General features: G+C 44.1%; 1 protein-coding gene across 3 annotated transcripts in view; it reads left to right on the top strand.

Annotated features, from left to right (window-relative positions):
• The window catches only part of ARHGAP40 (Rho GTPase activating protein 40), a 33,112-nt gene extending 11,140 nt beyond the window's left edge, over window positions 1-21,972 (top strand). For 2 of the 3 annotated variants that reach the window (XM_064521405.1, XM_026093033.2), the window contains exons 2-15: window positions 3,679-3,881; window positions 8,052-8,272; window positions 11,292-11,367; window positions 12,381-12,532; window positions 13,159-13,324; window positions 13,680-13,771; window positions 13,900-13,977; window positions 14,237-14,396; window positions 14,924-15,006; window positions 15,385-15,591; window positions 15,854-15,994; window positions 17,682-17,842; window positions 18,844-18,899; window positions 19,242-21,972. In XM_064521405.1, the coding sequence (XP_064377475.1) occupies window positions 3,701-3,881; window positions 8,052-8,272; window positions 11,292-11,367; window positions 12,381-12,532; window positions 13,159-13,324; window positions 13,680-13,771; window positions 13,900-13,977; window positions 14,237-14,396; window positions 14,924-15,006; window positions 15,385-15,591; window positions 15,854-15,994; window positions 17,682-17,842; window positions 18,844-18,899; window positions 19,242-19,348 (1,881 nt within the window). In that variant the 5' untranslated portion in view covers window positions 3,679-3,700 and the 3' untranslated portion in view covers window positions 19,349-21,972. The remainder of the gene's footprint in view (window positions 1-3,678; window positions 3,882-8,051; window positions 8,273-11,291; window positions 11,368-12,380; window positions 12,533-13,158; window positions 13,325-13,679; window positions 13,772-13,899; window positions 13,978-14,236; window positions 14,397-14,923; window positions 15,007-15,384; window positions 15,592-15,853; window positions 15,995-17,681; window positions 17,843-18,843; window positions 18,900-19,241) is intronic. The other variant, XM_026093034.2, reaches the window with a different exon arrangement.
• Window positions 21,973-23,096: the final 1,124 nt, after the last annotated feature.

The following is a 23,096-nucleotide window of genomic DNA, read 5'->3' as shown; positions in this document are numbered from 1 at the left end:
CCCAGGTGCTCTGCATAGAGATAACTTGCAGGAGAAATAATAAGTCATTGAGCCTTACAAGGTTCATGCCAGTCTGCTTTAATTTCTCGTAACATTATTAACAGCATAGTTAACCCAAGGTCAGACTGAGGTTCTTGGGGGGGTCAGATCTCAAGCCCACCAAAACTAGCTCTGCTCTTAAACAAGAGGGAAAGAGTGCATTAGCATGGCCAGTCTTGCCGCAAAATCATTCCTTTATGGTTGCCTTTAACTAGATCTTTCTGGCAAGCTTGCTTACTGTTGGGTTAGCTTTTAAAACTTTAAAATGTTAAGCTTTTTATGTTTACAGTGCATCTTAGTGAACCTGATTATTCCACTTACTCTTTGCCCAGTTGCAACTGAGCTGATTAACATTTTAAGCCAACAATCTTCACCTTAAATCTGAACTATTACTACCTGTATACATCATGGATTGTTCTACCTCATTGTGTTCGTCAGTCAAGGGAGGACAATTTCTTAGGGGCATAGAATCCAAAATTAACTTTCCACCTGGCCAGTTGGATTTGTAAAGCAGTGTGCTCAAGGGAGGCAGGAAAAAAAATTAAAATGTCTTACTGTCTGGCCTTAATTTTAAGACCTGACTTTTGTCTTCGTGTTTTTTCTGAGAGACAGAAACAGCAGTGCTAGCTTAGGAGCTGCAGAGCTGGGTTTTGGCTTCTGCTAATGGTGTGTGTGTGCATCTTTGCACCTTGGTGAAACGAGCTAGTGCAGTGGCCTGTGGGGCTGTTGAGAGGAAAGATGAAGATGGCTTTGGTGGTGTTTGACCCACGGGCAGTTCAGCATGGTGCTCCTATCACAGGCATACAGTGTGACCCGCAGGGGAGCTTTGTGGTGCATCTGAATCCCCAGCTGTGGGAGGAAACGATAGCTAGGGATGGTACAGAAGCAAGAGTCGGAGTGGGATAGGAGTCCTTACACAGTTCAGTATAGTGTCCAAAAGTGCTCCATCCTTGTACCAGTGTTGTACCATCATGATATGGACTGGAGGTGCTGGTAGATCAGAAATAGCTGTTGGCAAAGTTATAGCCTGAGGATCTGGGCTGTAGGGATGTTGTGACCCTTCTCAGACAGATACCAGGAACCAGCTCTAATGTTATAGACGAAAGTTACTCCGCTTGGTCATGGCATCTTCTGGAGTAAAGTTTGTATCCAGAATCTGGTCTCTGGGTAAGTCATGCAGAACGTGCAAGGCAATAGTTACACTTTTGAAAGAGCTGAAGGCTCTGTTTGTGTTGTCTTAAAGTTTGTTTGTTTTTTGGGTAGGCCTAGGTCAGGTGTGGGGAAGGATTGCCATAGCTACAGTGAAGCAGGCTCGCCCTGGGACGTGTGTGCTCTGGGTGAGCTGCCCTCCGCTTTGCAGGTTAGGTTCTGCTGGATCTGCAGACCTGGATATAACTTCTATCCCAGTGTGAACCCAAGGAGACTTCTCAGGTGCTAGATGAGTCCAAACGAGGCAGAACATGAAGGAATTTTATGGTTTAGAGCTACTCTGTGTAACCTAGATCCCACAGCAGTACAGTGCAGTAACTTGTGGCAAGAATAGTAGTTGTGCCTACTGAGTGCTCTTCTAGAGCAAGTAGGACAGCTTGTGAGATGGTTTCTTAGCCTGCATGGTGTTATGCACTGAGAGGCTGCGCTCGAGTGCAATTTTGGCTGCCACGGTGTTTCTGGAGCTGATGCTGGCCAGAACAAAGTCCCTCAAGATGACCCCAAACCTCCTGCTATTCTCATGTTCTAAATGGTGGCCTCTGCAGATTGTCATGTGATGACATTCTGGTGGGGTATCATGGCAGGATAGGGCATAGTCTTTTGGACAGTAGCACAGTGACTATGTTTGATCCTCTCACCAGAAGGCTGTCGGCAAATGCAAGGAAATGGAGTGTATGGGGGGGTATTAAATCTGGAGAGTTGATATGAGGGAAGTGATCTAAATTTTTAACCCCAATGCATAAAGACATAGATTAAAAGGAAAAAGGGGATATAATGGTTTGATATGGTAGCTATAGTAGAATTGAGAGAAATTGAGATGAGCTATGAAGGGGAAAAGAAAACAAAAAAAATTTTAAACACATAAATGTTCTACCAGGCTATGAAGTGGCCTCCTGGAGGCCTGTTGTTTGGAAGCCCAAGAGTAGGAACAGAAAAAAAAATGGGTAACAAACGGGACGCCTCTTACCTTGTCAGAGGTGGGCTGGATGGCATAACAGCTCTCTTCAATCTTTAACTTCTGTGTTCCTGCTTATATTGAAATTAAAAAAAAAAAAAAAAAGAGAGAGAGAGAACTTGTTGTTCTTGTTCTCAGAGCTACTACTGGCTCCAGATGTTCTCAGAATGATGGTTATCGCCTTAGTTTTGACCTTTAGAAGAGAAGGGCTGCCTGCAGGCGTATTAGAAGAGGGACTGTGCGGAATATGTACGTAAGTGTATAAATATCAGTGCAGAATATCCCATGACACACGCCTCTAATTGCTAGATCTTCAAATTTAGTCCTTTAAGACTTGAAATGCTTCTTATAACAGAAGCAAGATAGTGCCAAAACTGCTCGTTGTGGCTTACTAGAATGAAAGGAAGTTATTGATGGCAAAATAGCTGGCAAATATCAGTTCCTAGGTCCTTCCAGAGCTGGATGGCTAAATTAAATTTGGTGGCTGTGTTTGGTTCAAGTTTCTCAAGGCGTAAGGCTTGATCTGCTTCTTGTCTTGTGCCTGGAAAATGGTTCTGGTCTGTGTTTTGTAGTGATGGCTGTTTCTACGTGTCCTCGATAACCCCTTTCAAGCTGTCCAGCGTTAGCGTAGTGTGTAGTTTCTTGAGTTTTGTATTTGTAACTTGAACCATTGAGGCTTTTTTAATAAGTAGGTTAAATTTATGCCTCTTTATTTGAAGCCTTTGAAGAAGTTATACAGCAGTGTTTAAAAGGCTTACAACCCTTTGAAGAGAATTACATTTCATTTTAGGAGCGGTGTTATCTTATGAAGTGGTTAGGATTTCGCACCTTTCTTGGGAGAGGTTGAAAGCTCAGCTGAGCTGGACCAGTCTGGGACTCTGGCTGCACGTGAATTAATCAGCAGGGTGGTAAAGACTTCTGCGTGCTTGGGTTTCCCCGGACCCTTTTGCTGTTTCACAAATCTGAAAAATCTGGTTTGGGCAGGAAAAGAGGGCCTCAAACATGGGAGCTGTTTGCACCAAGTGAAATGCAGGCTGTGCAACAGCCACGTCGACTTTGCATGCAGAGGATGAGCCTGCCCTGGCTGGGAGTCATCAGACCCGCTGTGCACGCCGGATCACCTGCGCACAGAGCTCGAAACGTCCTGGTTGTCTGTCAGTCTGTGCCTGCTTGCAGGGGGAATCTTGAAAGCAAACATGGGAACAGGAGGTGTCTAAGAGGTCACTGGAAGGACAGTGAAGCAAAACATGTTGATACTGCCTCCTCTCACATCCCTCGGACGGTAGCTTTTTCTCCTACTCTATTGGAGTTGAGCCCAACCTTGCCTGTTATTGCTAAACACTAGCAAAAGGAAGTTTAGCACTTACCTCTGTTTGGCTTTTATTGCAGTCATTAATCACTGAAGACTGTGCTGAGAATGTCATAACTGAATATGTGTAGCTTAATCTGTCTCTCCTTATCTCTTCCTCCCTCAGTACCAGAAATTGCCCCTGCAAAATGAGCCAGATTCCTCCGAAGAGTCCTTTGGCACCCCCGTTGTCAGAGCGCATCAGCTCCGGGGTAGATTCTTTGGACCGCTTGTCAATGGACAGTTTTTGGCTGGAAGTAGAGAACATTAAACAGAGCAGTGAAGCCGAGCAAGAGGAATGCAGCCTTGCAGATGTCAAAACGCAAGAGGGTAGGTTGCCAAAACTGTCGGGAGTGAGGGGAGGAAGACATGAACATCTTGGAAATAAAATTCTTATGCACCTGAATGATTTGGAAGCATGTTGCGTTATGATTAGACTATTCCCAACATTTGGTAACAATTTTGTTTGTTTGTTTTTTTTCTATTGTCCTCCCTCGCCGCTTTGAATGGTGGATAATTCCCTGCACAGGAGTACTAGTCTGGGCTAGTTTCAGCTTCTGAAACAAAGCTGACTTTAAAGGTCAGTCTAGTACATTCAAGGCTTCAAGTTTTTTTTAAACAATCAATTTTGGGGACTTGGACCAGTTGCATTTTCACTTGAGGGTACAAAATCCTGGGATGCTGGGGAATGATAAATGCTGATGAGGGCCATGCAGTCCCACAGATGAGCAGCGCCTGTTTGCTCTGTCCGTTTTGAGCCACATGTTTTGGCCGGTTGGACGTTCCCTTGACTGGTCGGGACTGCAGCCTGCCCAGCTTCCGGCTGTTTTTCTGGCCTCGTATTGAGAAGGATCCATGTGTGTAATGGAGAATTGTTTGAGGGAAAGTCCTAATATGATGCTAAGGCAGGGAAGGGTAAATAGGTATCATGGATGCTTAAAGGTGGGTTTTGGAGAGCAGAGATGGGAAGACTAGCATCTGCGTTACTAGGCATGACATGTTTAGTACCAAGGGCTGCTGTTAGTGTCCCTATGTAAGGGGCATAAGTTTGTTTTTCGGAACTGGAAGGGCTACCAAAGTGACTCAGAAAAAGAGAGCGTGGGCGAGACTGGAAAAGAGGCCATGCTGCGAGATGAAAGGCTGCCTGGGATACCCAAAAGACTGATATGCTAGAGGCAATTTGATTACTGCGTGTGAGCAGGGACACAAGGAGAAGTTTCTCTTAACGCTGTGCCTTGAGGTGGTAGGCGAGAGCGAACTGCTTAATTGGCAGCTGAAACTGGACAAGCTTGAAACGGTGCCGCGAGGGGCGAAGCCTTCGTACCAGGCTCCGGAAGGAAAAGCTCCGTGGGCGCCTTCTGGAAAGCGCTTTAGTCAAATGTATGTTGTGCTCGAAGCCCAAGCAGCAAGGGAGGGCTTCAGGACGGGGGCGGGGGGGGGAGCTGGAGCCGGCTAGTGCCGTCCGGCTCTCCCGCTTGGCTACCCATCAGCGCACGGCGAGGTGCTCCAGCCCTGGAGGCACCGCCTGCGCGGAGCCTGGGAAGCCGCTTGGGCAGCAGCTCGCAGCCCCGTCTGGAGACAGGATGGCTCAGCTTGGCAAAGAGCTGGTGATGATCGCAGCGCGGAGGGTGCGTGTAGATAAGGCACCACGAAAACTGCTGACCCAGCTGGAAAAAGCTGGCCGGCTGCGCGGGCCCTGCACGAGGGTGGCATGATGGGGAGCTGTTTATGGGACCAGCTGCTAGTGGGTGGCCAGTATGCAGCTCTGCAGGAGAACGGGGTCAGCACAGAGCTACGGGTGCTTAATGGCACTTGTAGCCTCACTAGTAGCTGAAGGGGGGAGAAACTAGCCTTTTTCCTGAAGTGCAAGACGCGTAGTCCTTTTCTAGCTATCTGCTGCTTATCCATCTCCGAGTCCGGTGGTACAGCACGGTCATAGTGTAGGCACTAGTGTGGTGGTGCCAGTAACAATATTCCTGTTAGCATCCCTGCTACTCAGGGAGGTCTGAGAAGAGTCTGCAAAGGATGATTATGATTATTACTATTTTTTGTAAATGCGTGGGAAGTTTTGCTGAATGCCTTGTCTGAAACTATTTGCAGGATACTTAACTGTCCTTTAACTTTTTGTAAACTAAATGCAGTTAGTTATGAATATGGTTTTTGGCTAGCTCACATTTCAAGTAGGTTCTTGCAGCTGGTGTTCTCTAGTTTTATCTGTTTATTCCCAATTGGGATGCTTCCCCCCTGCCCCAGCAATGCTGCTTCTCCAGAATTTAAAGGCGAATATTAACAGCTCCCCAAATTTAAATCAACAGCTAAACCTCTAAGCCTCTCACTGTGATTCCTCCCCCTTTTCTCCTGTAAATACCCTATTTTACTGTTTTCCTTTTGTATTGCTAAGTAAACATAATCGGGCCAAAAATATTAAATAGAAAAATCAGACTAATCTGAGATGCTTTGGAATCTGATGCGGCCGTAGGCCTAACAGAGACAATAAATCAGACATCCTTCTTAGTGTTGTGTGTTAGATTAGTTTCCTGTTATGACTGGAACTGGATATTTTCAAAATTTGCAAGCAATTAACTTCCTCTAGTTGCTGAACACACAATAAATAGGAGAACGCTTTTGCACTCTGTGCTTAATGTAAAATTGCAGATGTGTAACAAAATCCATGTCCAGTGAGACTACTTAAATTTGGACTAAGAATTCAGAGTCTGCAAAAGCATGAGTAATCGTCAGCAAGTGAGCATGTCGGTGGAGATACTCTTACGTGTTAGCTTTTGTACAACTGGTCATGAGAAATGACCAAGATCTAAAACCCTGCAGGAATGCTAGCTGGATTGCCAGAAGAGTTCTGAAATGAAACAACAACGTGAAGTCCAGTTCTGCTGCTTATGGGATGATGCTGAAAAAAGTTCTGTCTTCATGCAACTAGAAAAAAAGATATTGCGACTGCATTAAGCCTTTTCAGCCTTTACAGTGTATTCTTTGTGTGTTCTTAACGCTGTAACGAAATAGTGGTTTCTTCAGGAAAAAAAAAATTAAATGATTTCATCTCATAAGAGATGCATGGGTTTGTTTTTTACTACTGATGCTATAATAAGAGCTTGCCTGAGTAGCTGTGATAATCGAGGAAATATCAGTTTGCACTGGAAAGGAAGAACAGGAACAAACTATTCTGTTTCAGTCGGATCAGTCATCATTTTTTTTCAATATGTCCTTAGACAAAGCTGTGCTGGAGCTGCCTGCAGTAAGTGAATGGGGTACACAGAATTGAAAAGGTAAAGGCTGTGTGGCATTCACTGTGCTAAAGCTGAAGCCACCTGTTAAATTACTACCTTTGTCCTTAGTTTTCAGGTAGCTGCCTTGCTCAGGGCACTCCACAACTTGCACAAAGAACGTCTAAGGAAAAACTGTATTATGTGTTTGAAGTGCAACTTCATGTATATTGAAGAATGGTGTGAAAGCAAGTTTGTTTGGATTATGCTGCTGTTACTGTCTCCAGGCTTCTTGCACTATGTTTTGCAGCTGGAATGTTCTTTAATTTTAGTGGTTTCTTGAATAGGTATAGATATTTTTAACCTGTGCATTGCTTTATAACATTTTTGCTTTTGCAGAATGACTGTATGGGTATTGATCCAAAAACAAAAAAACAATCAAAAAACAGTGGCAGCAGTGCATGCAAGTAATTCTGCATGCAAGTATATTGAATAAAATATATTTGAATCCACCAAATCAATGTCTGGATATTTAAAAACAAACAAACAAAAATTTCCAGAAGCCCCTTGGCTGATACACAGACTTGCCTATAGATAGACAGTTAAACAGCCAAACAAGTGAGGTGAGTACAAAAGCCGTATGTGCAGTGATGTACGCTGCAGCTTCTCAGGGAGCTTTTGTCTGCTCTGCCGAAGCTGCCAGGAGCCCGTGCGTACGCTGGCGAGGTAGCGCCGTTCGTTCCGAACTTGCAGCGTGCTTTTGCCGCTGCCAGGGCTCCCCTTTGCGCAGAAGCCCGTGCGGAGGCAGATTTACGCAGCAGCGACTTCCCTTCCTCCCACGCGCCCGGAGAGAGCCCCGGCGGGTGCAGTCCCTGCGCTAAATCCCATGCGGAGCTGCACGCGTGTCCCTGCTTTGCCAGGGGGAGCAGGCAATATGCACACCTCCCTGTTCTTTTTCTTTCCTCCTCTCTCCTCTTCCTCACGTAGAAAGAGGAGAAAGGAGTATGTGGACAGTTACAGCTATCTAAAACATGCTCTCTCCCCTGTGCTTCCAGCCTGAGGCCTGGGAGCAGGGCTGAGATGTCAAGAACACCCTTGGTGTCCTACCAAAGAGGCAGCTCCTTTGCAGTGATGTCCTGTCGCCACCCCAGGAGTGGGAACGGCTCAGGCTTCTGGTTTTTCTAGCCCTGCCATGCTCCGAGTACTCAAATTGCTATTATCCTCCGTCTTCTCACTGCTGTCCCCTCTTCTTCCCCCCACCCTTCCCATGCCCTGCCTGCAGAGGGGGACGCTGAGGCCGAGTGGCTCCAGGATGCCGGCCTCTCTGACCTCCTCGGGGACCGGGCCTCGGAAAATGACAACATCGTGCTGCTCTCCACCCTGACGAAGACCCAGGCCGCGGCTGTGCAGCGAAGGCTGGACACCTACTCCCGGTCTCGGAGGAGGAAGAACAAGCATCCTGTGCGGGATGTCCGAGACATTTTTGGAGTGGTCGGCTCTGGGGTATGTTTCTGGTTCTAGGGTTATTTTTGTTTCCAGATAGATGACTTTGGTCTTTTGAGCTGAAACGAAGCTGAGATTGCAGAAATTCTGCATCCAGGTTGTGGCATTGAGAAGGAATTACTGCAAAACCTGCAAATCCAGAAGCGTCCTAGAGACTGATGGAAGAATAGCCCCTATAGCACTACTATATAAGGGGGCCTAGCAGACCCCTGATAACCTTTGAAGCCCTCTCATGTTTTATTTGTTCCAGTGACACCTGATATCATTATTTAAAAAAAGAGAGAGAAAGAAAACTTGATAAGGTCAGTTCTGGAAAACTGTATTTGTACAGCTGGTAATCCTGGACAAAGGATAGCCACTGCCTTTTTTGCTACTGAAAATGTAACTATTAGCCTTGCAGCTACTTTCTCATGGTGCTGCTCCTCTTTGGTCATGGCCAACAGTTGAAGTATCCATAAGCTTCCTAGGGGCTGCTGGAAAGTATTCCAGTTAGTGATCCTTGCGACTTCTGCTTTTGGTTAAGTGTCTAGTTGGAAGGTGTTGAGCTTGGCTAAGATCTTGCGTTTGCAGTAGCATGAGACTTCCACTCTTAACCAGAACTGAAGGCTGCTTTTACTCAGTCTGAGCCTCTTGGAAATATCTTTTGCCTTGATGAGATGAATTATACCAGTCAAATAATCCCCTGAATGTGTTAAGGGAATGATACTAAGTCCATAATGTTACTGGAAACTGGTGTGGCTGTATTTTCTGTAACTCTGCAGTGTCGAGATGTAGATTACTTCCTTACTGTGAATTGCACCAAGACTGAGTCATGGTTGATTTGCTTTTGCAGAGCATTATTCACATTCCTGCGTGAATGGGTGACAAAAAGATGATGTTTCTAAAAGCAGTAACGCTGCAAGGTTGTCTTAAGTACTTCAATTGAAATTCAGTGTTTTTATACTTGCAGATTAAGTCTAAGCCTGTTGTATGTCTTGAAATGACTCAACTTTCTATTATGTTGAAATGGAGATTTTTATGAACTCTTCATCTTATGTGCCCACTCAGTAGGTTGCTAATATTTGCATTTGATAATCCAAGCAACTGAGATCCAATCTGATGTTTTAAAATGACATTTTGGTATAATGAAGGTATGTGTAAAGATGCTAAAACTGCCTGTTTGAATAGCCTTAATTTGATTAGAAATGGAACATTTTATCTTACTTCTAGCTTCAGGCAGGATCATTGGACTCCTTTCCGATAACTCTAGATCTGTTGGACTTATTCATGTTTTCTTTGGCTCAATATTGTTTGACTTAAAAGCTTTGCAGTTGCCTCTGAGATCTTCAGTTGTTAGCAGAAGGCACTGAACCAAAAAGGCAGTTTTCTCACGCTTGTACTTGCTCACTTTTTAATTAAAGGTGACAAGAAAATACGTTTTAAAGGAATCTCTATGATTACCAGTTAACCTCCGTATTCCTCGCTCGTCTTTCCCAGCTTACAGAAGATGGTATTTGCCCTCTTTATTGCAGGGAAAGTCATGTGCTCAATTTAGGCAAATGGTGAGTGTTTTCTATTTAAAATGGTAATGCTCTGACACATTGGGGTAGGACAACAGGCACTGAGTCAAGGTCCTTTACACTTGAGTAATTCCCAAAGGAAGCCCAGAGGGAAGCAGGCTTTTTGGTTAACTTTCTCAAGTGGTTTGCTCCCCCCGCCCAGTTCCAAACACTTCCAATGACCATTTGACAAAACAGGCCTGGTGTTTCTGTGACACCTGGCACGTTTTACTCTGTGCCTAGAAATCCCTTGTTGCACAAAAGGATGTTCAAAATACCCAGTTTGTAAGGGAGAAAACAAGTATGGAAAGGTAAAGGGTATTTCCCCCAGTCTTGGAAATTCCTGATGTGGAACCCCGATCCGGTAGCTGTGCCTTAACTGCTGAATCGAGTTTTGGATGATTCCTGCAACTGATCTCTGGGTACAGCGATAGGAAGTCAGAGCATTGAATGTTCCTGTAGTTCTCATGTGTATTCCCCTCTATTTGTAATGCTGCTTTTACCACGAATGGAGTCTACCTATGGAGAAACTATCATCAGCAAATCGAGCTTAAAGCTAATTCAGTTCAGCGGTGACTTGAATGGAAGCAGTTGAGGGTGTCCACGGCAGGCACGAAGCTGTTGGTGTTTCTAGCAGAAGCTTTCTGCGTAGGGGCTGGCTCTGAAGTGGCTCTGACGGTATTAGGTATATGCTGTGTACAATGGAGCTGCAGATGCTAAATGAATTTTCTGCTTTCTTGGCAAGCTCGACAGCTGTACACCTGCTTTAAATGTATAGTGCAGCTTCTGTACAGATTAACTGGGTTGTCTGATTGCAATGACTTTGTGTAGATCCGTTTTAACTTCTAGTTCACAGCCCCCAATTCAATGGCATGAGCAGATTGTCAGAAAGCTGCCAACTTTCCATAATGGAATATACTTTCCTGTGCTCTAATGAGTTGGAGCAAAAAAGGGTTTTTATTGGCATGCTTGGCTGCCGAAAGCCTCCTTGTACTTCTTCACTTCTCTTGGTAGACCTGAAGAGGTTAGGTTGCTACAAAGCTGGTGAAGGGAAGCTTTTAGGTGCTGAAGTCTATTTACTATGCACTTTCTCGTGTGTCCAAATGGCAGATAAATTACTCGTGCGCTTAGGCAGAGGGTAGAGCCCATGCTGTGAGACTGGTGCACTGAGGGGCTAACAGAGGGGGCAATTGGCTGCTGATTGTGTGAAAATAAGAACTAGCAATTGGTTTAATGATGTGGAGGTTTATCACAAATACTGTCTATAAAATAGGTGTTTTCCCTATGCCTGCCAAATTCTCCAGTTAGATTGGTTCGAAGATTTGTAATGCCAGAGCAGTCATGTAGCCCTGAACTTGAGCAGCATTTTCTTGCGCTAACAGCCAATGTTCTCAGGTGTGGTGCTCTGCCAAAATCAGGTTGGCTTATAGTAACTTATGTTCTGCTTTGTGTAGATAAATGTGTCCTGGTTTATTTTTCAGGAGACAGTGGCAGAGAAGGAGGACTCCAGATCAGATCAGCTGTGGCACAATCTACAGACTGCAAAAGTGCAGAAACGTAAGCAGGAAGTTTTAATGTATAGTAGGTTTCTCTTAATCTAAGAGAAGAAGCATGCTTTAAGAAAGAGCATCTTACCACATTTTCATGGTCTACACACAAGCCTAGTCTTCCTTTTGCTGCAACGTTAATACCTGTATTTGTATCATTTTCCGTATGACAGTTCTATAGGGGATAAGAAGCTAGCTGGCAGGATGATGCATGTTTAAGAGGAATGCTTAGGGTCATTCGTGATATGACTGATCTTTAACTCAGGTGGAAGCAGACAGTGGGCGCTTATGCTTGTTGGCTCTAAGATGCATCTGAAAGCCTGTTTTATTGCATAATATGAAACAATAAACATACAAATGCCTTGTGGTGATTTCTCAACCCAACGGTTCTGAAGTAGGGCTGGAACGCAGAAGGGAGCTCTGCTAACCCGGGCTCTGAGCTCGAGCGGCTCTGGCGCTGGTATTAAAGGCTCTGCAAAGACTGCGTTACCATGACGTAACGTGTGGTACAGTGCTGCTGTCAGGGAAGGCTGAAGCATTGGCCTTGTTTGTGGGTTTTAAACACATGCTTATCCTCAGCTGTGGGTTTAGCAGACTTTTCCTGTGTCTAGTAGTGTTAGGAGTTGCCACTTGAACTGGTAACTATAACTCTTCAAGAAAGTAATTAGAAGATAGAAATAAACTGCTGTCGAAGCACAGTGAAATCGTGTAAACACCTTACACACCCATATAGCCAGAAGTTAGCCGTAGATATGCCCTTAAATTAAAGGCTATGTATATCTTAATACTGATCTTGCTGATTATAGCTGTAACGTTATGGCTTTGAGTTAATCTTACCCTATTGAGCAGTCACAGGACTGTGCTATGACAACAACCCTCTCAAGTGTTAATATTGTCTTTTTTAAAACAGTGGCCCCAAAATTTGCATCACGGCTGTTCTTTTAGCTCACTCTTTTTTTTTTTTTTTTTAGTTTCATTCCTTTGGCTTTCTGAACTTAGAGACATTTTTTTTTCCCCCTCTAGCAGAAACCCAGGATTACTCCTGCACGGTTCGAAACCCTGGGAAAGAGGAAGCATTCAACATGGACGTTGCCTACTCGGAGCAGGCAGCTATTCTGCTCAAAGGATCGTTCCTGTCTGAATCTAGGAGGATAAAGGATGGAAATGCCCTAACTGTAAGTTCAGAAGGAATTTTTTCTGCTCGAACTTACTAGCTCCCCTCTTGTCTAGAGGAGAAGAGGAAGTTTGATTTGGTTCTATAATCAAATCTTGGAAACCTAAGGTTCCCTCTGGGTAGTGTCGCAACAGGTCTATACAAGGCAGATATTTTTGGACAGGTACTGCTGTTTTCAATGCAGTGATGAGCGAGGATAACTAAGAGTTGAAGAGACTAAGTGTTTCTGTAGGGAACTGCAGTGATTCTAATATCTGAGCCATTTCCACTGAAAAGAGGAGAATAACTGGACTTTCTTTCTTGTGATGTTTACAGCTTTCTTCTCCACAAATGTACTGGACTTCTTCCAAAGTTCAAGTTGATTGAGGTGGATGTCTGATTGTCTTTAACTTAGACAAACTGGGATCTTGATATGACTACAAAAGTAATGCTGGAAGTGGAGTAGCTTTCTCCAACTGTGGGTTGGGTAGAAGTAGGAATAGTTTGGGGCATTTGTCTAGTGCTGAAACAGGAGAATGAATAGATGCCTGGTTAGTGGCAAGGAGTGATAAGGGTGCAAATTAGCTTGAAAACTAGGAGGATCAGTAGTGTTACTTGCACAGAAACCTTTTGTGTGTTTTGCTTTAGAAATTTAAGATCCCCAAGGGCAGACTAGGAGTGACCAGGATTGGAGATCTATCTGCTCAGGACATGAAGAAGATTCCCACATTGGCCCTTATTGAACTAACGGCTCTCTGTGATGTTATAGGCTTTGAGCTGAAGAGAAACAAGGCAGTAAAACTGAAAACAACAGGTTAGTTATGCGTCATTTTAATTTTCTTGCCTTTTTTAAATTGTGACCTTCTAATAGGTCTGAATTTAAAATGTAAGAACAGAGAGGGTCTTTAAGAAACCTTGTGATAGGTGTTCTTCCTTAATCAGAACTTACTCTAGAAGTTACTGGATCATGATGACATCAAGACCTCCTAGTACCACTTTTATGCCTATCAAATGTGCTTGTCCTCCTGTTGTGGTAGCATCTCTTCCTCTCTCTTTCTCCAGTATCTATGCTTACAAAAAGTGCAGTCTTAGGCCATAGTGGTGGAAATATCCCCGACACCTGCATGAATGGTGGTATAGACTTAGAGCATATGTTATTTCTGTTGCAGAGAAAAGACTCTTTGGAGTTCCACTCAACACTCTGTTGGAAAATGACCAAAAGCTGCTCCCCAACACCAAGGTCCCTCTGTTACTCCAGGCAGTAAGTTCCCTAATGATTTTATTTGCACTTCCAATCCTCAAAGCCAGGAAGGCTTTGAAGGCTGTGATAGGGAAGGGCTGACTTCTCATTCTGAGTACCTAAAAGCTGTCTTTTCCCCCTTTTAATAGTTGCTGTCATGTCTGGAAAAGAGAGGACTTGAAACTGAGGGCATTTTGAGAGTTTCTGGGTCCCAGACCAGAATCAAGGTATGAGCTCTCTGGTAGTGTTATAAAGGATCAGAGATATCAGTGAACATGTTGCTGAACCAATACCTAGATAGGGTTTAAGCTCATCTCGTCTCCCTTCCCAGTACAATTAGAAATGTCCATTGCTGGGAAACCGGAGGGTCTGTGAGGGACTCTGCAGTGTTTTCGCCTGATGGTTTGCCCTCTAGTATTCAGCTATAGAATTTCCATTGTATTTGCTAGTTAAAACACGTAACAAATTCCCCCTCTATTTATATAGAGTCTGGAGCAGAAACTAGAAAGTGACTTCTATACTGGCCTTTTCCGCTGGGATGAAGTCCATCAGAATGACGTATCTGGGCTACTGAAAAGATTCATAAGAGAGCTGCCTGCCCCGCTGCTGACAGCAGAGTATCTTCCTGCTTTTGCTGCTGTACAAAGTGAGTCCCTGTTTTGGCTGCTTCGTATCAGTTGCTTGGTTTATGCTTTTTCTTATGAAGCTCTGCTGGTTTTGGGTTCTCCTGTCAGGTGTGTTGTAGTCTGATGGGAATACAGAGGAAGATATGAAGTTTAGCAGGTCAGACTCGCTGTGCTGAGTGTAATAGATGCTGTAGTGCACCAGTCTTAAAGTCCTAGTCTCCGGTAGTAGGTTATATATAAAAACTTTGTCCAGGAACGCTGTCCTGGAGTCTCAAATTATGTTCTGTCATTTGAGGCTGCAAGGTTGCCGCCATGACTTAGGATAATTTGATAAATAACCGCATGCATGCTGAACTGTGGCGTGTTGCCAGGGTGCATGGTCTCAGCCTGTCCCAGGTAATGCAGTGTTCTGCAGACATCTTATTTTGAGGCTTGTCTCAATAGATGGTTTAAATGCATTAAGCTAATTGTTTGAGCTCACAACTCTCTCTGCACAAGAAATGTGGGATGGGAATCCCAGTCATGTTATTTCTTTATTTCTCTCTAGATATTCCAGACCTGAAGCAAAGATTGCAAGCCCTAAACCTCCTTATCCTGATTCTGCCAGAGCCCAACAGAAACACTTTAAAGGTAATTGTACCTATTTTTGATTTAACTGGAAAAACACAATATCCTTCTGTGTTTTTATTCAAGGAACTCTAGCAGCTTTTTGTAAAGGGAGATATAATTAATGTAAATCATGTTATTTGTTTTTCTTACTGACTTGAGAATGGAAACCCATTACAGGGGGAGTAGGCAAGTCTCAAGCCTGTGCAGTGAGCGTAAGCTGTAAGCGCTGTCTGTCCTTGTGGCATTAGGGCTTGGCCACGGTACTTCCTGACTGGAGTACAGGATTTGCTCCCAGATATCTAGAAATGATGCTAATCAGGTGGTCTCTCCAGTAAATGCCACACTAGTTTTTCTGGATATTATTGGTATCTTAAAGTCCCCTCTCTTCCCCCGCCTTAGGCTCTACTGGAATTTCTCAGCAAAGTGGTTGCCAGGGAGAACAACAACAAGATGAACCTCTGGAACGTGTCCACAGTCATGGCCCCGAACCTCTTCATGCACAAGGGGCTGCCGAACAAGATCCCCGAAGGGAAGGAGAAACAGCTGGCAGAGGGGGCGGCTGACGTTGTGCGGATGATGATCCATTACCAGGATCTGCTCTGGACAGTGAGTTGAGCAGGTGTTTTGTAGTGTGGTAGCAGCGTCTTGGTTTGGCTAGAACTGGAATAGCGGAAGGGAAAGTTTTGGAAGTGTCAGAGGAATCAAATGTCTATAGACAAAACCTCTGGCCACTTTAGCTGTTTTCAAAGTATGTAGATACTTTGTTTATTTGCAGAGCTTCATGAAGTGCTATTTGAATTCTTAAATGGAATCCTCATCTCTGCCCAATTTGTTTTAATTCCTGTTTTCTTCCTTCCCCTCTGTCCAGGTCTCCTCCTTTTTGGTAGCTCAAGTCAGAAAACTGAATGAGAGCAATAGCAAAAGGTACCAGTTCTGTGACAAGCGAATAAAAAATTTGTTGCGGAAGATCCATGCTGATAAAGACAAGGTGGAAAAGAACCAGGCAGAGGTGAGTTAGGACTTGGGCCCTCTTGCAACAGGGTCATATACTTTCTCACTGTAAGTCCCTTCATGATAACTTGGAAGTCCAAGCAGTGCTACTCTTTACAAAGCAAGAGGCAGAAATACTACAGAACCATGAGAAGAAGCTTCCTAAACTCCTCTTGCTAGCTTGTGGCAAAAAAAGATCCTAACACCCAATATACTAAATAACTCTATATTCTGTAGTATGAAATTTAAGGTGCTGCATGCTTGCAGGAGAAAGGGGAAGGGATCAGGAGCAGAAATGCTGGTCATCGCCTTGCTCCATGAGTGGATTTCATGTGACTGTAGATGTCCCGTGTGTTTAGACGGACGTGTCTGCCATACTAAAGGCAGGCTTACTTTCATGTACTCCAAGGAGAAGTTTTAGACTATTACAGTAGTGTGAAAGAATACTTTGCATATCATTTTTGCTCCATAATGCTGCTGATCTGTGTGGGAGAGTTTGAGAATAAGGTTCTCCTCACTCAGTATGAGTGAAGTAACTTCCCTGATAAATGAAACACTGCTATTCCACCTTTTTCATGTTGGTGCTAACTGAGATGTTTAACAGATGCTTGTATCAGATCTGTTTGAGAGTCAAAGCTGGGAAAAGATCCTTGGGGTCATTCTGACTTGTTTTGGTTGCCACTTTGAATTGGCAAAGGCTCGTAGTGTATGTTATGCAGCGCTGAGTTTAAGTACGACATAGCAGTAGTGGTGCAACTAGGATGGTCCAAGGACATGAGCGAGAGGAAATCTGCAGCTAGAAGTAATATACTGAGAACTTAAATCTGCAGACCTGAAGAGGAGTGTGAGTTCTCACAAGCCAGTGTGTTCCCCACCTTCTCGTACCAGCTGGGCTACTGAGGTGACGTCTGCCTAAACCTTGCCTTGTTAAGGCTGCACATTACACTTGAGAAGGTGCTGTCGTTTTGGAGAGGGCAGCTGCTGCTTATGCAGTGAAATAGATGCCTCAGTACTTGTGAAGCACTGTTAGCCCCATTCTAACAGTCTTGGTCGTGCTGAGTGCTGTTTTATTTTTTAAAGAGGATTTGCATTTGCAAAATTAATTTGCTCCAGATTGGAGTGAATTAGTTCGATTTCTCCATAAAAATTCTGAAAAAGTCTTTTTTGGGTTGATGAAAATAGTTTTGAGAAAATAGCTTTTGGAGTATGTTCTGCAGTATTCCAGTACTTCTGTTTTGAAGTGACCTCTGGTCCTAAAATCTTCAGTAGCTTATATAATACAGTTCAACAGTCTAAATTCCTTTTTCTCTTCTTTAAATGAATTCCAGAAAAGTCTCTCAAACTTGTGCAAAACAGTTTGAAAATCTGACAAATCCTAGTTTCCTCAAAGCTTGTGTTACTCCTGCTAACGCCAGTGCCGCATTTGAACAGCAGAGAGCACCAACACCTGCTCTGATGGAGATCAGTGCTTTTTCTCCCCAGCCACAATGCTGAGGCACAGTTGATTTGTTTATAATGTTCACCTTGATGCTTTTATAACCTTTCCATTGTGTAGCATGTGTGGAGTAAGAAACAAATATAACATCTCTGAGCAGCAGTTTAATTCTTCATGCTCCCCAATCTAAAACTTGATGTTTTAGTTGATACCACAGTCTGCCTAAATCTAAGCACTTTGTCCTTTTTGCCTCTTTGCCTTTCTTGCTCAGCCTTGCAAGATCGTGAAAGTCCACGCTTCTCTCCTCCTGAAAGACTCGCTGGAGGTGCATTTGAACAACGCGACCAGAGTTGCTGATGTCTTGAAGCAGTTTCAGAAGAACCTGTGTCAGAATGGCTGGAACATTGTTAACACCGTCAGCCTCCTCAAATGGTAAGAGCTTCTCTCTGCTATTCAAAAAAGAAAATCCCAGCAAGCAGTGTAGTTGCTGTGTGTCTGTCTCGCGGCAGAGCTGAGGGGGTGGTGCAGGGAGGAGGCAGTTCTCTGCCTCTCCGTTCTAACCTTTGGAAACAGTGCGTTGGGTGGAGCAAGGAAACGTCAGCTCAGCTGAGCGACTCCATCGCTGTGCCCAGGCTGTCAGGAATCTGCTAGTCTCTGGTCTGCTGGAAGACAGGTGAACTCTAGCAGTATGTGCAAAGCCTTGCTGGAGGGAAGGGAAAGTGAAATAACATTGACCCTGCAAAACAAAGTCCTCCTCTCCCTCCTGGAGGGAGAACATTACTACCTGTGCAAACTACTTGCCTGGAGCAGCATTTCCAACATGCATGTGTAAAGGTAGGGGGTTCCCAAATAAGCTCTGTGGTTCCCTCCACTGCTCAGTGTTTTCTGGAGGGGAGAAAAAAAAAAGTCTCTTTTCTCCACGTACGTATGCACCCACGTACATATGCAGTAGATGGGGTGTTAGTGCATCTCCTGAATGCAGGAGATGTTCAGAGGTGGAGGGAGGATGTGAAGTTGGCTGAGTATGGGTCAGCTGGGAGCCAGCATCTCACTAGCAGGCTGCTGCAGCTGCTGAGCTCTTCCTACAGATGAGCTTCACCTGAGCAGGTGTCAGCCCTAGAGGGAAGCTGTTGATGAACTTTGGTATTTGTGCGGTTTGCCTTCCTGCTGAGAAGTTAGTGTCTGCATATAGTGTGTGCCTCACTACTAGTGAGGAATATCTGCCTTGCTTTTTTGTTTTCCCTGCAATTTTGGTAACATTTTCAACAGTTTCCCTGTGCAGGAGGATCAGCAAGGTTGCTGTGCTGTAGCCTGTAGCTTCCTTGACCACTGCTGGCCTCCAAACCATGAGCAGTTTATTTGGAAGCAAGTGACAAAATTGCCAGACCTCCCTCTCAGAGCTCTGTCAACTTTCATATGTTTTCTTTCTGCAGTAACAACTCTACAGAGTCTACAAACCTGCTCTTGTATGAAGTGGGAGGCAATATCGGTAAGACTGGGTAATAACAGATATAAAGACTTTGATATCCAGTACTTATCCCTAATTTATGTTAGGGAGTTAAAAGTGCATTAAAATGCCTTTTTAATTTTTTTTTTTTTTTTTTTTTTTTTTTTTTTTTTTTTAGTTTTACAAAGGTCAAAGCTTGGGCTTAGTATAATTTTAAGCAAAACAGACTTATTTTAACACAGAACTTTTTCAGACTTAGTAATTCAGAAGTTTTTCTGTAATATTGAAATGGAGGTGGACAAATACTGATATTAAGGAAAAACTAATAACTGTGGGACTAAGGATATAAGAAATACTTTTTTCCTGAATTTCTTGTTTTAATAGGTGAGCACTGCCTGGACCCAGACACTTATCTCTTAGACTTGTACCATATCAATCCCCATGCTGAATGGATAATTAAGCAAAACCCATCTTATCCTCGGATGTTCTAAAGAAAGCATGAGCAAAACAAAGCATTTGGATTTGGAAGGCAAGTTTTTGGACGGCAAAAGAACACTATAGAGATGTTCCTGGTATAGTCACAGACTAGACAATGTTTTCCTCTTTGAAGGAAAAAGAGCTTTATTTGCTATTTCTGTAACAGCTGGCTGTGAGAGTACACCAGCCTACGTGTTAACAGCAGAGTTGGTAACCAGCAGAAATTATCATTAAGTAGCAGAATTTGCCAGGGATGTGATTATTTTGAAAAAGCAAAACAAAACATCCCCCCCAAAAAACTGTGCAAACAAAGCTACAGGAATTGGGCAATAAGGATGGAAGGTGAGAGGAGAAACTTCTCCTTGAAAATGGTAGAACACATCTGTTTCTTCTGGATTTGCTCTTTCTTTTGATCACCTCCACATTTTGGAGAAGAGACAGCTGAATGCTGCAGCAGTAATGGCATCCTTTTGGTAAGATCCACTACTGACTGTCGCACATTACCAGAAGAAGTTGTGAGCTGGAGTTTCACTCTTAAGATGCTGCAATTTTCTCTGAAGAAGGAAAAAGGATGCGTGTAAAAGGCCAGATGTGATGTGAAGCTGACATCTTATATGTAAGGAGTGCAGTCAAATACACACAGGCAACACATACGGGAAAATCGTTTTTGCTGGAAACAGTATGGGATGGATAGAAACCTTTCAGGTGGACAGTTCGATAAGAGGTGCCTGTCCCATACAGGTCCTGCTGGCAATGCACAAATGTGCAGGTTACCATTGATGAGGAGAAGGCAAGCATTTTTTTGCTGGACGATTATTTTTACAAAACCTATATAAGAAGGGATAACTGAGGAAATGTTCTAAAATTAATTTGAGGTTGGTAGTCTGACCTGGCCACACAAATGAAATTTCTTTCTGGAAGGCTCTGTGCGAACATGTCCGTTTAAAAACAAACAAAAAAAACCCCTGAGATATGCAGTGGCTGAAATAAGGAGGTCTGTGCCTTTGTCTATCTGCTCACTCCAGTGGGTACCGAATTGAGCCTCTTCCCACTCTGCCAGCCCGTCCTCGTCCCGCAGGGCGCAGCGCGAGTGCCGGGGTCTGCGAAGCGCCGAGGGCAGAGCAGGACACTTGCACCTCGCCGGGCTGCGTAAGCAGCATATGACTGCGCCCGGATTAGACTGCGGCTGTGAGGAGCAGCGCGGAAGCCTCACTGTCCTCTGCGGCGATGCTGAAATACCTCACGCGAGGGAACCTGCTATGCAGTTCTGGGATGGAACAGGCAGCGCTGCTGAAAATCCTGACATCGTTTTTATACTGTTTTTAAACACTGTCGGATATTTATTCGTGTGGCAGAAGCAGGGCTGCCCTGCGAGTGTATACTCAAAGTATTTCATTTGCCAAGTCCTAGCTGAACTAGTGACAATTTCCAGTATTATTTTGTTTGTTTAACTGAATTTGTTTCCGTTGCAGTCTGATCTTTGTCTCCTCCGTTTTTTTTCCCATGCTAATATGTAGCTATCCCTCTCCGCTATCTTGGAGTCATAATGCTGTTTTGTAAGAGCACTTCATGCTGTGGTCTGTCTATCTTTGTGGTTAAATTCTCTGGGTGATTAAGGTCCTTGAGAAGCAGGTGAGCCACGGTTGTCGGTGTTCCTTCTGACCTGTTGTGAATACTGTATGTGTGATGCTGACGTGTTAAAATGTTGTGTATATTACAGTCTGTCTACGCTTTTGACTGTGATAATGCAGATTCACTGATGCAAGGGGTCATCTTCATAGCTGTCTTTTTCAGAGCCATAATAGCAACTTGAAGTGGGGGGGGGGGGGAAACCCACCCAAACTGCTAACCCAAAACCCCAATGTCAAGACTTTTGGGGATGCCTGTGTTTTATAGGGCTAACATTGTGCCTAAAAGGGCCTGACTGTTTTTGTTGAGAATGGGTGTGCTGTGTCTCTCTAAAGATCAAGCTGCTCTAAAACTGGGCATTAAAAATTGAAGGTACCTATTCACTAATCACTTCTGGAAATCTTTGATGCAGTGATGCAGCTTAGCAAAGAGCAAGTGTCAGGAATGTGATACTCTAAGAAATACCTAATATGCCAGAGTATCATTGGAAAAAAAACACTGGGAGAGAGAGAAGAATCTATTCCTGCTCAAAGATGCTTTTTTGTGTTTTGCAGGGATGAAATTTAACTTGCATAATATTGAAATTGTCTCCACCCCTCATATGCTGGATGCTATTTTTTTTAACACACTGACCTCAGTACATAGGAGGGGGAAATGCTACATTGCTGCTTCTGTAAACAACAAATCTGAGGGGTTTTTTAAAACACCAAACAATGTGAATCAGTGCTGTGAAAAACAATGCTGGTGGGAGAATCTTCTAAGACAAGTATCAGTTCTCCATTTTGAAAGGAAATGTAAAAAAATCATCTCTGTCCAGAAGGTGGATATGCTTTTTTTTATTTTTGTCTTTCCTAACTTTGTACCAAAAAGCAAGGATCAATTTGGAACAATGTCACTGATGTGCAACCTGCTTTTGAATGCTGGCTTTTAATAACTGTTTTTTACAAATTTTTAATTCTCCATTTAAGATCCATTTAATCAATGAAACAATAAAAAAAATCCAATAAAAGCTCTTGGCTCCCATTTTGTTGGTGGCTCAGGACGGGTGAGCATGCTGAATGGCACAGCATCCGCCACTGCCTGCGGGATTTGTCTCGGCAGGTCTGAGGGGGATGTTCCTGGAGTCTAAGTGACCCTGACACCTGCGCTTCGTCTTACGGCTTCGGCGAAAGCTCCCCGTCGGACGAGCCTGCGAGGTGGCTGAGGAAGAGCCGCGCGCGAGGAGGAAGAGCAGCAGGTCGGGGCTGGTTTAGGAAGCCCAAAGCAAGGTTGGGAGCTGGTTGTAGGACTTGTTTTTCCCGCAGGTCCCTGTCGGTGGGGCAAGAGTCTGACCGTGAGCACCAAGGGGTAGCGACTCCGGAAGGATGACGAGCTACTTTTAAAGGTTTAAGCTTAAGGAAAGGGGGACATCCACGTCCCATGAGAAGTCCACCTTTGCGCCCCCCAGTCTGCCCCGCGCTGTGCTCAGGGTTATACGCAGCTGGAAGGACGAGCTGTTGGCCAGCAATAACAGGCATCGAGTCTGAAACAGTGTGGCTAAATGACTGATATTTAGTGTTCAATACTGGGTGATGAAATATGGCATAAATCCCCTGCGATTTATTTAGAAAGGGTAATAATAGCAGCCTATCCAGGCTCGGCGATGCCGAACTTGCCATCCTATCCTGAAACAAAAGGGGATGGGGGGAGGATCCAAGCGGCCTTAGAAAGCTTTTTCAGAGCAATTATCTGAGGAAAACACCAGCTTATCAAACTCACTCCACCCATTCATCTTCAGCAGTATCAAAGTGCTAATCTCTTCCATCCCCAAGGGCGTTTTCTGATTGATCATTACACTGCTATCTCCGCTGCTCAGAGCAAAAGCCCGGTGTTTATTCTGCATAAACTTAAAGTCCGGTGTGCTGCGATAACAGGAAATAGCATGAAAGAATGGTGCAAGTGCTGGTTAAACATATTTGGGGATGAAGCGACACTGCCTTAAATACCACATATTTTAAAAATAGATAATTTGCCTCAGGAAAAATCTGTGCGGAAATGTGAGGTCTGTAGAGGAACGGATGATGCTTCAGCGTTTGGAGGGAAACACGGTAGGAAAACAACTAAACATGTTTCCTAGAGCAGAGTGAGTAAATG

This window comes from Dromaius novaehollandiae, chromosome 16 (genome assembly GCF_036370855.1).
Source record: "Dromaius novaehollandiae isolate bDroNov1 chromosome 16, bDroNov1.hap1, whole genome shotgun sequence".
NCBI classification, from domain to species: domain Eukaryota; kingdom Metazoa; phylum Chordata; class Aves; order Casuariiformes; family Dromaiidae; genus Dromaius; species Dromaius novaehollandiae.
Note: the sequence above shows the minus strand (reverse complement) of the source record. Positions and strands in the feature narration are given on the sequence as shown.